General features: G+C 30.2%; 1 protein-coding gene across 6 annotated transcripts in view; it reads right to left on the minus strand.

Annotated features, from left to right (window-relative positions):
* Positions 1–5,589: 5,589 nt before the first annotated feature.
* LOC106786810 (growth factor receptor-bound protein 10-like) overlaps positions 5,590–13,455 on the minus strand; it is a 397,464-nt gene continuing 389,598 nt past the window's right edge. For all 6 annotated transcript variants that reach the window (XM_014748590.1, XM_014748591.1, XM_014748594.1 and 3 more), the window contains 3 exons: positions 8,290–8,558; positions 6,137–6,230; positions 5,590–5,908 (listed from right to left, as the gene is read on the minus strand). In XM_014748590.1, the coding sequence (XP_014604076.1) occupies positions 5,663–5,908; positions 6,137–6,230; positions 8,290–8,558 (609 nt within the window). In that variant the 3' untranslated portion in view covers positions 5,590–5,662. The remainder of the gene's footprint in view (positions 5,909–6,136; positions 6,231–8,289; positions 8,559–13,455) is intronic.

Consider the following 13,455-nt stretch of genomic DNA (forward strand, 5'->3'; position numbering starts at 1 on the left):
AAAAATCTAAACTCAATGTGGCTAATGGTGGATGTATACAAAAAAAAATAAAGAAATTATAAATAATAATAATAATAATATATATATATATATATAACGAAAGAGAAAATTTATATACGAGAGGAGAGAAAAGAACTAAAAAAAAAAGAAAAGGCAAACGAAAAAGATTCATATAAATAAATAAATAAAAAAAAGTATTTAAAAAGATAGGGGGGCAAAAAGGAGGAAGAAAAAGTTTGAAAAAAAAACAATGGGGAGAGATTAGTATTTCTTACGAAGGGGATTTCCAAATTTGTTTAATTGCGAACGCGTGTTTTCATAAATCTATTGTTGTTGTTTTCATACGTATGCACATATAAACGTGATATTTAAAAATTCATTTCTAAATAAAAATATACGAATTGGGACGAAGAGATCTGCCATAATCTAAGGCCGACAATAATCATCATCATTACCGTCCTAAGGACGATTTTTTTTTTTCTACTAAATCAATTTAAAGTATAGTTATTTCATTTTTTAATTACACCCACATTCACGATAGATTCCCATTTATATTTCTTATAATCAGTTCTATTTAAGCATTACTATTCTAAGAAATTAATACAAAGTGTCTGGTTTCGTTTACCATTGTTTATTGTTTTTTTTTTTTTCTTTTTTCTGTTTTATGTTGTTGTTTTACCATTTTCTTAATTAATTTTCTTTTTTTCTTCTGTCATTTCTGATCCTCAATCCTTTCCAACAATTGTTCTTTCTTACACTTTTATTTCTATTTCTTTTTATATTTCAATTGCTAGATGGTTTTTTTTTTCTCTCTCGCATATAACGGAGTCCTTTTCTCGTATCATCATCATCATCATACGGGATTAATTTTTAATCATTCTTTCTCTCTTTTTGTTTTTATTTTTCTTGTTTGTTTTTTTTTTTGTCTCTCTTTTGCTCTTTTTTCTTTTTATATATCTCTTTGTTGTTGAATCTCATTATCATCATTATTATTATCATTATCATCATCATCATCATTATCATCATTATTAGCATCATTATCTCATTATCATATATATTTGTATATATATATGATTTTTATTTATTTCGCGAGACACGTACGGAGTGTCACAGTTCGACGGCGATAGTTTTTAAATAAATAATCGTTGAAAAAATATAATATTATTAAAAAGTAGGTACAAATAGGATCGGTGATTCTCTTTTCTCTCTCTCTCTCTCTCTCTCTCTCTCTCTCTCTCTCTCTCTTTCTGATGAATAATAATTAATACGTTCGCGTAAGACACCCACACTCCTTCTTCTCGTCTTTCATTTTATTTTTATAATTTACTTTAATTTTATATTCTTAAGTTTAAATCTTTTTTCTTGTTTCCTTCTTATTCCTTTTTTTTTGTGTTCATTATTATTATTATTATTTTATTATTTTTAAAAATTATTATTTATATCACTTTATACCGAAAAAAATCTTTTCTCTCTCTCTCTCTCTCTCTCTCTCTCTCTTTCTTTCTTTCTCTTTCCATTTCCCTTTCACACACGCAAAGACATACACACACACACACGCATACATATGCTCTCTTTCTCTTTCTTTCAGATTATTTTTTAATTGTCCCACCTACGATGCTTAATATTTAACACGACTTTTAACGCAATCACGCGAAAATCGAGAATAATATAATTAGTCAGAAATTAATTCCAAATTTAATGATCAATTATTTATCCTGATTTTTCGATGACTTGCGTTAAGCGTCGTTATTATTATTATTACTACTATTAATATTAATTATTAATGTTATTATTATTATTAATTATTAATTATTACTTTATGGGTAATAAGACGTGTTAACTTCTCAGGTAACATTTGTATCAAAACATTCTTTCTTTCTTTCTTTTTTACTCACGATTATATAAAACGTATAATTTAGAATATTCATATACATATATATATATATATATATTGTATATGTATAGATATATATATCTATATTTAAATAGATTTTCTTTGTTCTTTGATCTCTCTTTCATTCTTTTCTTCGCGTTCTTTCAATATTATTAAATTCATTCATTTTTATGCTTATACATCATACACACACCGCATACAAAATTCACCCCTCACTCGCGTCATTTTTCATTTTCTTTCTTTTTCTCTCTCACATCATATACACACACCCACACACACACACATACATAGATGCATTTTTATTCATTCTATTCACTTCACTTTCGTTCCGATAACTTTGTTTCTTTTTTCCTTTCTTACTTTTTTTCATCTTATCATTCGTTCACATTCTTAATGCAATTTATTTTATTATTTTAATTGAACCCCTTTCTTTTCTCCGACCTCGCATTTAATTAATTAACAATCACGCCGCAACGCGTCCAAAAATTGTATGTAACGTATGAGATCATGTCTTTGGAAGAAAACCCTCGCAAATTATCATTCACGAAATGAAATTCGGTCACAGTCAAATTTATCTTCAATATTCGACTCGCCCGTATAAAGTAATATGCTTGTCGTCCTTGTCGTCATCGTCATCGTCATCGTCATCGTCATCGTCATCATTTTATCGATTTTATTTTCTTTCTATTTATTATAATTATCACGCAAAACTCGAATTGAATATTTTTATTTTCTGGTTTTTTTTTTCTTCCTATTATTTTACGAATATAAAAAATTCTGTTCGGCATATGGAACAAAATTTTTCAGCGGTTTTTCTTTGCGTTCTCGAAAAATTTTTCTTCATGTTTTGTTTCATCTTTTTTTTTTTTTTTCCCATTTTTCGAGAAATTATTCTTATTACTTTATTATATTAATTATTATACGCATTCTTATATTTCTAATAACACAAATTACTAGATTCATCTTCTTCTATTTGATCTTTACATATATTTCACGTTATCGTGATCATAATTTTTAATGAATTTATTCAAATTTTTTTAATATGCCTAGAACACAATACTTCAATTTCATTTTCTTATTTTATTCTTTTTCCCTTTCTTTTTATATTCTTTTCGCGAGTGATATATAAATTAAGATAAATTATAAATATTTAAAGAAAAAAAAAAGGAAAAAAAACCACATATTTAAGAAATCAATCAATGTATCAGAAGTCATGAGAAAAACATTCTGTCGTAAAATTATTATTATTACTATTATTTAAAAGACGCGATTTCTATCGATCGCAAATAAAAAAACCAAAACAAAAAACTATCGGATTAACTATTGCATTAATCGATGTAAGACTCAAAGAAATTTTTTCGATTGATAATAAAAAGATAAGAAAAAAGAAAAATATTCTATATAAATTCAAATATATGAAAATGAAATTATCGAATTGAAATTCGAATTGACGAATTTAATATTGTATCTTAATAATAATGTGCATTTACACATATATATATATAAATGTTGATGTTTAAAGAACATTAAGAATGATTAGTATCATTTTCAAATGTTAATTATTATCTAATCGAATGATTAATTTAACGAAAAGCATATAACAATAACGATCGTCGAATATGATATTTCGTTCCTCGAGAAATCTTAATTCTCGTCTCGAAGAACGAATTCCAACGGACACGCCGTATGTGTATCGCGTGTACGAGTAATATGTGTGTGTGTGTGTATGTGTATGTATGTTATTTTTTTAAATATGTAAAAATGTGAAAATGTATGTGTAATTATTCTTACAAAATTCATATAATTGTAAGTAGGAGCAATACTAGTGTCACACGTATTCGCTTTTTTCTTTTTCTTCTTCTTCTTCTTCTTCTTATTTTTATCTTCATTAAAATACATCTATTTGTTGTTGTTGTTGTTGTTCATATTTTAAACTGCAGATTTTGTTCGGCATTTGAAAAAATAACCCAGACGAATAATAAAATATACAACATCGAAATAAGGATTATGGTAATTGATTATTATTTATATATCATTCATTTGATTTAAATGAAACAAAATTTAGAAAACTTCTTATTGTTGTTGTTTTTTTAAACACGTCCGAGTATAATCATTGGAAAACAAATAATAAATGGTATATTATGGTATATTATGATAATATTTAAATAATTTTGTAACGCGATGAAAAAGAAAAGACAAGAAAAATAATTTAAAGTACAAAAAGGAGGGGTGGGGTGGGGGGGGGGAAAGAAAAGAAAAGAAAAGAAAAGAAAAGAGAAGAAAATATATTGGTTAAAGAAAGAGAGAAAATTGAGAAATAATTATAAGAAGTGTATAATATAATCATTGATATACAATATGCATACAACGATGATATCTTCGATTAATAAACACTAAATACTTTTTTTTTCATTTTCATTAAAGAGAACACAAGATTGTCTCTTATCTTCTCTTCTCTTTTCTTCTTCGTATACATTTCTTATATAAACTCATTTTAAGAGGGTGTGGGTGGGGGGTTGGAAATGAAAAGAAATTAATCGTAAAAAAAAAAAAGTGAAACAAAAACCGAGACTACTATTAAATGATAAAAGAAAAAAAAGAAAGGAAAAAAAAAAAAAAATTACAATTATAGAAAATAAGCCCAATATATAGATTAAAAAATTAAAAGATTAAAAATAAAAACAAACAAACGCAATAGTAATCCTGTTCGTCGTTATTCGTACGAACGTTCATCATCTGTAGTCTCTTTTTTTTATATCTTTTCGTCTCATTAGAGAAGACAAAATTAATTACATATATAAATATATATATATATATAAATATATATATATATATATATATGTATGTATGTAAATTTATACATATATTTATATAGGGACGAATATAAATTCGCAGTTTTATTATTGATTCTTTTTCTTCTTTCTTCTTTCTTCTTCTTCTTTTTCTTCTTTTTCTTCTTCATTGACGGAGGGTCGAAAGATCGATATTTTTAAACATCGAGTTAGAACATCGTTCGTAGAAAACAAAAAAAAAAAAACAAAACGTTGTTATTTGCATCCCCCGCAATTATAACCATACGACGACACGTCTTATAATTAATATAAACACAGGAATCAATCAAACTAGTTTCAGAAAGTTTGAAAGATTTGAGTGGAGAGCCTCTTGAACAATTAAAAAAAAAAAACAAAAAAAAGTAATATGAATCCTCTTCTTCGCGTTCTTTCCTCAAAATGGAGACTGGGGGGACATGGACGTATCGTCGCAGAGATGATAGCAAAAGTGACGTTTGGGGTTGTTTGAAGATTCAGTTAATTAAATATATTAAGAATAATTAAGTTACAAGTCCCACTTGTAACTGCAAAGGCAGAGATTCCAGCAACCCGATCGTGTATTCGAACGTCTTTGTTGTTCTTGTTGTTGTTGTTGTCGTTGTTGTTGTTGGTGTCGAAAATGACCATTTAATTTGTGCACGTTGCTGTCATCATTTAAATTGTAACGTTGACGTCGTTCCAATCGATGATGATTTTCTATTACGTCTACAACAGTTATTACTGTTGGGGTACCATTTAACATAGCTCTTCTTGGTTCTGATACAACGCTGATTCTGTTATTATTATTTCTAATATTATTGTTGTTATTAACGAGAAGATTTTCTTCGTTGTTATCATTATCATCAATATCCGAAGTAACGGTAACGATTCTATTAGATGCAGTTGATGATGGTACATGTTCGACGTTTACAGCAACGGGTCGCTGGTTCTCCTATACTCAAATACTCGCTGATTCTGTCTTGACACTGAATCTTTGACTGGCATCAGCAGGTGACGGTGATGCACCTCCATCTTCGGGCCTTGGTATTGGTGTTGGTACACCAGTTTGAACGTAATGGGTTAGACGAGTTGGCAGAGAACCCGAATTCAATTGATAAAATTCGACCAGTTGTAAGAGATCGTAAAATTTCGTAGCCCCCTTGTCTAACGTGTAGAGCCAACAGTTGCGTCTTTCGTCGTATACCTGAAATTATTTCAATTATTTTTAGTCTTTTCTTTTTTTCTTTTTTTCTCGTTGATTAAAATAATAATAATATCAAGATTTTGTTTAAATATTGTTTCGATTTAATTGTTAGTATTTGTCGGGTTGATTGATATATATATATATATATATATATATATTCATTATTAGGATATACAGTTAAAATATGACGACTTAGTGTGTAATAGTTAAAAGTATTTATTCTCTTACCGGTTGAATCTGAGCGTGAAAGACCTTGTCGCTGTACTTGTAAGTCAAGACGTAGGCCCCAGGATTGCTTTTGCTCTCTCTAACCAGGAAGACTCTGGAACAAAAAGAAGACAGGTGATTGGCAGACCCTTGCAAATACGAGAGAGACTTCTCTTCAAGCTTCAAGAGAATCTTTTCTTTCCTTTCTTCCTTTCTTTCTTTCTTTCTTTCTTTCTTTCATCCTTTCTTTTATTTTCTTCCTTCCTTCCTTCCTTGCTTTCTTATACTATCTCCCGAAGCGAATCGTGGTATATAAATTAGTGTGGTCGTAAAAAGAGGATGCTGTGAAGGGGTGGCAGAATGAAAAGAGAAAGAGAGAGAGAGAGAGAGAGAGAGAGAAAAAAAGTCGTAAAACGATTACTGAGCGACCACGAGATCGTAAAACTCGAGACTTCAGAAAGAGAGAGAGAGAGAGAGAGAGAGAGACTAGTCTTGTCTCCTCTCTGAAACTTTTCTCACCAATCTTCCTTTCCATCTTCTGTTTATCTTATTTTCCTTTTCGTTACCGTATATTACTGATTTTACAATAAATTCTCTTAGATGATAGAAAGAAATGGAAGTATTATAAGATAAGAAAATTGAATAAGCGAAATAAGGAAGTATACAATGGGACAATTATTCATATGTTATAATATACGCACATTGTATGAACATTTTTCTATTCTAATATGATTTACTTATCAATTAGATATGATTTTTATCCAAATAATTTATCTTCACATGAATTCATACAAATAATTATACTTAGACCTATTATATTATATCTCATACTTTAGCTACTGATCTTTCGCGAATTCGTATTTTTTACTCTTATCGTTAGTTATTAAAAAAAGGTGAAAAAAGAATGGGATGATATGAGAAAACGAGGGAGAAGGAAAAAAGATAGAAAATTGAGGATAAAGGTATTTTTGTTGTCTTTTTTTTTTTTTTAAATTAAAAATGATTTCAAGTTGGACCGATTAAAAAATTGAATGTTCGAATATGTAAAAAGAAGAAAGAAAAAAAGATAGAGATAGAAAACAGTGATAGAAGAGACCAACCACCATTTCTATGCGAATTCTCACTAATCTTCCCCTTTTTTTTTCAGAGGCGTCAATATCTCTCTCTCTCTCTCTCTTTTTCTATAGTTTCTTCTTTCCATTCTTTCTTTCGTGTTTCGCTTCGTTCCGAAAAGATACGTGATTATGCAAATTTATGCGAAACTTCGTGCGAACGGGTGGGCAAACCGAGAGGATAAAACTACGTGATCGTTGTGCGCTCGATTACGTTAGCCAACAATAAATGGAAAAGAGAAAGAGAGAAATAAAATCAAGGTAAAGAAAGGAAGGAAGAAATAAAGAAAGAAAAAGAGAGAGAGAGAGAGAGAGAGAGAGAAAAAAGGATCAAACGTAAAAGTTACAGAGTAGATAGTGTCGTTAATTAAACATCTATTCTCGCGATTCTTGGTTTTGGTTTTAAAGAAATCAAGACCGAGAAAAAAAAAAATTAAAAAAAAAAAAAAAAAAAAAAGAGGAATAACGACGTGAAAATGAATTAATTCAAGACGTAACTAACGCGTGTTTAAATCTCAAAGAAAATGTTAAAGTAGGTTTTTCCTTTATAAAAGGAAGAGTAAGGATTCTCTTTCTATCGTTGACGGGGCTTCTTCAACGTAATAAGAAGAAAAGTGAAAAAAGGGAAAAAGCAATCTAAATGATGACAATCTTGTTAAAGATTATTATTATACAATCATTATTAAGTAGGGCAAGATTGTTTTTTTTTTAACTTTCTGTTTCTTCTCTTTTTTTTCCTTTTTCTTTTTCTTTTTTAATTCGCGACACGAATGATAAGAAAAATATAGTTCACGGCTACGTAAGAGCTTATTAGTTCGATGATTTTTTATCTATCGATAATATTTATTAATATTGTTCACACAATTTTCATTGATAATAATTATTAATTTTTTTCTCTTCAAGATTTTCTTTCTATACATGAATTATAATTATTTTCTAATACTTTTTTTTTCTTGTCGTGATATATAAAAAAAAAAAAGAAAAGCACGAAATAAAAGTATGATTTCGCGAGATGAAAGGGAATAATTGAAAAAAAAAAAAGGGAAAAAAATAATTCCTTACCCATCGACCGAGCCATGATCCCTAATAATGGCAGCCGCGATATCCCTTTTGAGGCCACCATGAAACCAAGGTTGGAGAACGTGTATACCACCATCGAGACCATGAAGCCTGACCATTGCACAGCCTGATGGTGTACGTGAAAAAGGCCTCCATCTTCGTCGCCAGATTATACCTTCGCTCTCGGCTATGTCCTTTGCTTCCTTTGGATCTTCAACTATCCTTCCAACACTACCGGTGAAGTCCATCGCAACACGGGATCTCACCGATTCCTGTAATAACAAAATCAAAATTACAAAATTTCATTATTAATCTCATTTTTTTTTTCTTTTACCTTTTTTTTTTTTTATATATATACATTATTTTATAGTTCATAATATTTCAATTAGAACAAAAAAAGGTGTTAAATTTTATAATTCATATATTTATAAATAAACACACACACACACACATAAAATTTTATAGTTCATAATATTTCAATTAGAACAAAAAAAGGTGTTAAATTTTATAATTCATATATTTATAAATAAACACACACACACACACATAAAATTTTATAGTTCATAATATTTCAATTAGAAAAAGACAAAATATCGAAATAAACGTATCTCCCGGCGTATTTTATATTATTATTTTTTTTTTTTTTCTATATAGGTATCATTTTGTTTTTGATTTTATAGAACACATTATTAATTTACTATTACAATTGAAAATAGATTTATTAGCATATATAATACGTAGGCGTGGGTGTGTGTTAAAAAAAGAAAGACAAAAAAAAAAGAAACAAGAAGTAAAGAAGAACGTTTTCGAATCGTTGAATAATCTGAAAAGGTCAAAAATACATGCACGCATATACACGAACACACACATAAACTTAGACGGTTCTCGATATAGCATGAACAATAAATTAACTCGCTTAAACGAGAACTCAAAAATGAGTTTGACATGGTTTGGTGTAGGACTACTTTAGGAGGATAGAATGATCCTCCTCTTATCCTCCTCCTCCTCCTCCTCCTCCTCCTCCTCCTCTTCCTCCTCCTCTTCTTCCTCCTTTTCTTCCACTCGGTGTAAAAGAGGAAAGAAGTGGTTGTTAAATCGACGAACGAATGACACGGAAGACGTTTCCTACTCTTAACTACACCTACGCTCGGATTATTCGACAAGATTCGAAAAAGAAAAAGGAGAAAGAAAAAGAGAAAAAGAGAAAGAGAGAGAAAGAGAGAGAGAGAAACGTTTGAAAACGTATTTAACGAAAACCGTATATAGCTGGTATATAAGCAAAGAGGAAGAGAGAAGTTTACGAAGGAGTGAGATCTTTTCCTTTGGAAACTTATTGTAAAGGAAGGTTCGTTCGTTTCTACTTTCTTTTACGAGCCATAGCACGTGAATACGTAATTTATTCGTCGCGTCTATGGTTCCTTTGAGAAATAAAATAGCGTATATTATACGTATGTATAAGTATGTATGTATGTATATACCCGTAAAAAGTCTTACCCAATTGTTTCCATCGAAAACTCTCTTAGGATTATCAATTTTATTTTTATTCGCGTTTTATTTTTTACGTATAATATATTCACTTTTTTCAGACAAATCTTGTAATTGCAATTTGAAGTAATCGATTCGCGAAAATATTTCACGATTAATCTATTATTTTCATTATTTTATTATTTCATTTACACGTATTATTTCTTGTTCGTTTTTTTTTTAGATGAAACATTTTTGAGTTTTTCCTCGTTCCCCTTCGCATTTGACAAGATATAAATAATTTGATAATATTTGATCAATTTTATTTGTCGATTCCGTGTTCGACTAGAAAATTAAAATAAACGAATGATTTAGAATTCCTACTATTGTAAACGTATATATATATATCTATCTATCTATAAATGAACGCAAAGTTGAAAGATAAAAGAAGATGGAACGTTAGGGGGTTTATTCTTTCTTTCTCTTTAACATTTCTTATACAGATACCATGGAGAATAAATACGACGTAACGGCAGAAGCGTTGCTGCTCGTGTTCTGAACCCTCTCTCTCCCCACCCATCTCCCCCCTCGTTCCCTCCCCCATCTCCCATGAAACGATCATAAATTATGGTTCTGGTGTAAGCCAAGGAACGATCGCAACGACAATTTATCGGTCCTCTTCTGGCAATAACTCCTATGTGCCCCATAGATTTTCTTATTTTCCCGGTTGCAGAACCGAACCATCGTCGTCTCGTACCCGCGTGCTCGTCGATGGTTTCTGCTGGTTTCTGCTGTTACTGTTACTGTTGTGATTCCACGATTGGTAGAGTACGGTGGACCGTTATCATTGCTAGTTCACCGTGAGTAAAAGATACCGTAGTTTCTACGATCTATCATCTATTCTAAGAATTTCTGAATCCATCGAAGAAACTTGAATTTGTCATAGCAAAAAGAAAATGATTATCTGTTAAGTTGTATTGGCGATTTACTTGGTAAGAGAGAGGTGGTTGGTTTTGTGTGGTTTTTTATTTTCTTTCTATGCAGAGCTATCGGAAAAGTATTTTGTTAGATCATTTTTAAACGATTAATACGAATATTTATGTTATACTATGGATAGGATTACATTTGACGCATCAATTTTATATTTGAAGTATGAAAGGGTAGGTTTAATTGTAGTTCAAAATTATGTCATATTATATCTATCGACAAAAAATTTATAATTAAAATATTTATATTATGCTATGGGTGTGTGTGTGTGTTGTTGCATTTGAAGTATGGAAGGAAGGATTAGAATTATGCCATATATCTATCATTAAAGTCAATCTTAAATATCGTAAAAAAAATGAAAAATATTTTGTTCGTCGTTATTTTTTTTTTGTTTAAATTGAATAAAGACAAATAGAGAAAAAAAAAGAATAATATTAATTATAGAAACTTGGAAAAAGATCTTCTCTTTCAAGAGAGAAAGACGTTTACTTAAAGAAGGCGTGTGCACCTATGTATTTCACAAGGAACGGTGTCCCGACCTCGCCTTCATCTCGCAACATAACACAATTCAACAGAACAGAATAGAACAGAATAGAACAGCTAGCTAACTTGCTAGGCTAGCTAGCTAGCTCGTTCGTTCGTTCGTTCTTTCGTTCTTTCGTTGATTCTTTCATTCTTTCTCAACGGATTCTCACACACAGGTTTATCCTCGAATGAGAGACAGTGGATAGAAAGAAAATTGTAATCAATCTTTCTCTATCTCTATCTCTCTCTCTCTCTCTCTCTCTCTCTCTCTCTATCTTTTTTTCTCATTCTATTCTCGTTTTATCTTTCACGGCACGTTTATACGACGCTGTTAACCCACGCATTTTGGGCGCGGCTTCAAATGCTCTATTGAGAAAGATTCTAAATGAATAAATACAGAAAAATATCTACAGGGTGAACATCGAAATTCGTATTAATTAGGTCAAGATTGATTTTAATCATTCGAACGAATAGAATAGATAAAAACTATAATCTTAGAGTCATCAGATTACGTAGGAGAGAGGGTTTAATATTTTTTGGAAAAACAAGAAAAGAAAAAAGAAAGAAAAAGAAATTATATAAATCAAATTTGTGTATAATTAATTAATCTCAACGATATTACAAATTTACAGAATGTCTATTGTCTTAAAAAAAAAAAAAAAAAAACAAAGAAAATAAATCAATCGTATATTATCGTTAATAAAAAAATATAAAACATAATTCGAGATATTAAAAATTGATATTAAATAAATAAAATACTCTCTTTATTACAAAAATCATACAACTGATAATTAATATATTTAAACAAGTATCCTAAACGATACCTCAATCAAAACCAAAAAAAAAAAATAATATTAATATCTTTGAATAAAATTTCCACAATCCAATCGTGAAATCAACTTTGACCTCATTTGTACGATAAATTTCTTCGTTCACCCAGTGTATAGAGATAGAAATAGAAAGAGAAAATAAAAAATATGCAATCGTCTCTCCCTCTCCCTCTCTCTCTCTCTCTCTCTCTCTCTCTCTTTTTCTTTTGTGCGTCGTTTTATCGCTTTGTAAATCCTCCTTTCGTTTACGCTCCTCAAGTTATTACGAGTCGTTAAAACGCATTCGCTGTTACAAAGTCAGTGACCGTGGCGTAACGAGGCTCTCTCTCTCTCTCTCTTTTTCTCTTATACACACATACACACTTTTTCTCTTTCTTTCTTTCTTTCATTTATTCTCTTCTCATTCTTTCTTTTTCTAGCACGTGCGTTAGTTCATTCGTTCGTTCGTTCGTTCGTTTCTATTCTCCTACTTTGGTAGAGTTCGTCGTGTTTAGAATCTAATATAATGTCTTTCTTTGACGCACACTCTTCACCCAACAAAGTTTTTCTCAAACATGACGATGACGATGACGATGACGATGCTTTTGATAGGGTTTCATTGTATTGATGATGATGATGATGATGACGGTCATCGAAGTACTCGAAGTGCATCGAGTGCACCTATCGAAACCTTTTGTCCTGTATATTTCATCTCATCGAACGATTGTATTAGTTAATTGTGAACCAAAAGAATACTTAGAAATACGAATGAAAGAAGAGACATTTTCTTTTTCTCTCTGTTTATTCTAACCTTTATCTTTTTCTTTTTTTTCGTTAATTTTTCCCTCCCCCTTTTCACTTATTCATTTTTCTTGATTTTCTTTTTCGTATTTTATTTTTTACGTTTGTATGTAAACGTTCGAGTTTATTAATCGTGAGAATATATGTGGGTGTTTAATGGAAAAAAAGCAAAAGAAAAAAAAAGAAAAAGAATTATTTTAACAGATTGTGTATAAATTCGTCGTGAAATTAATTATATAATTACGCGTTTTGTAAGTAAATAAATAATTGATTATTTCTAGGGATAACACGTAGAAAAATCGTTTGTAATTTCGGTGACGGTAATTAACTCGACCCCGTTCTTTCTTTCTTTTTTTTCTTTTTTTCCCCTATGTCTCCTTCTCTCTCTCTCTCTCTCTCTCTCTCTTTTTCTCTCTCTTTCTCTTTTTCTTTTTTTCTCTCTTTCTCTTCACCCGAAACGGTCAAAGCAATTAGTCCTTTTGGAGTAAAGTTCGTGCGAATAAATTTCCAACATGCGTTTTCCGAGACTGGTTTTCTCTCTCTCTCTCTCTCTCTCTCTCTCTCTCTCTCTCTCTCTCTCTCT

Source organism: Polistes canadensis, unplaced genomic scaffold, assembly GCF_001313835.1.
Source record: "Polistes canadensis isolate GaletaPanama2010 unplaced genomic scaffold, ASM131383v1 scaffold_83, whole genome shotgun sequence".
NCBI classification, from domain to species: Eukaryota; Metazoa; Arthropoda; class Insecta; order Hymenoptera; family Vespidae; genus Polistes; species Polistes canadensis.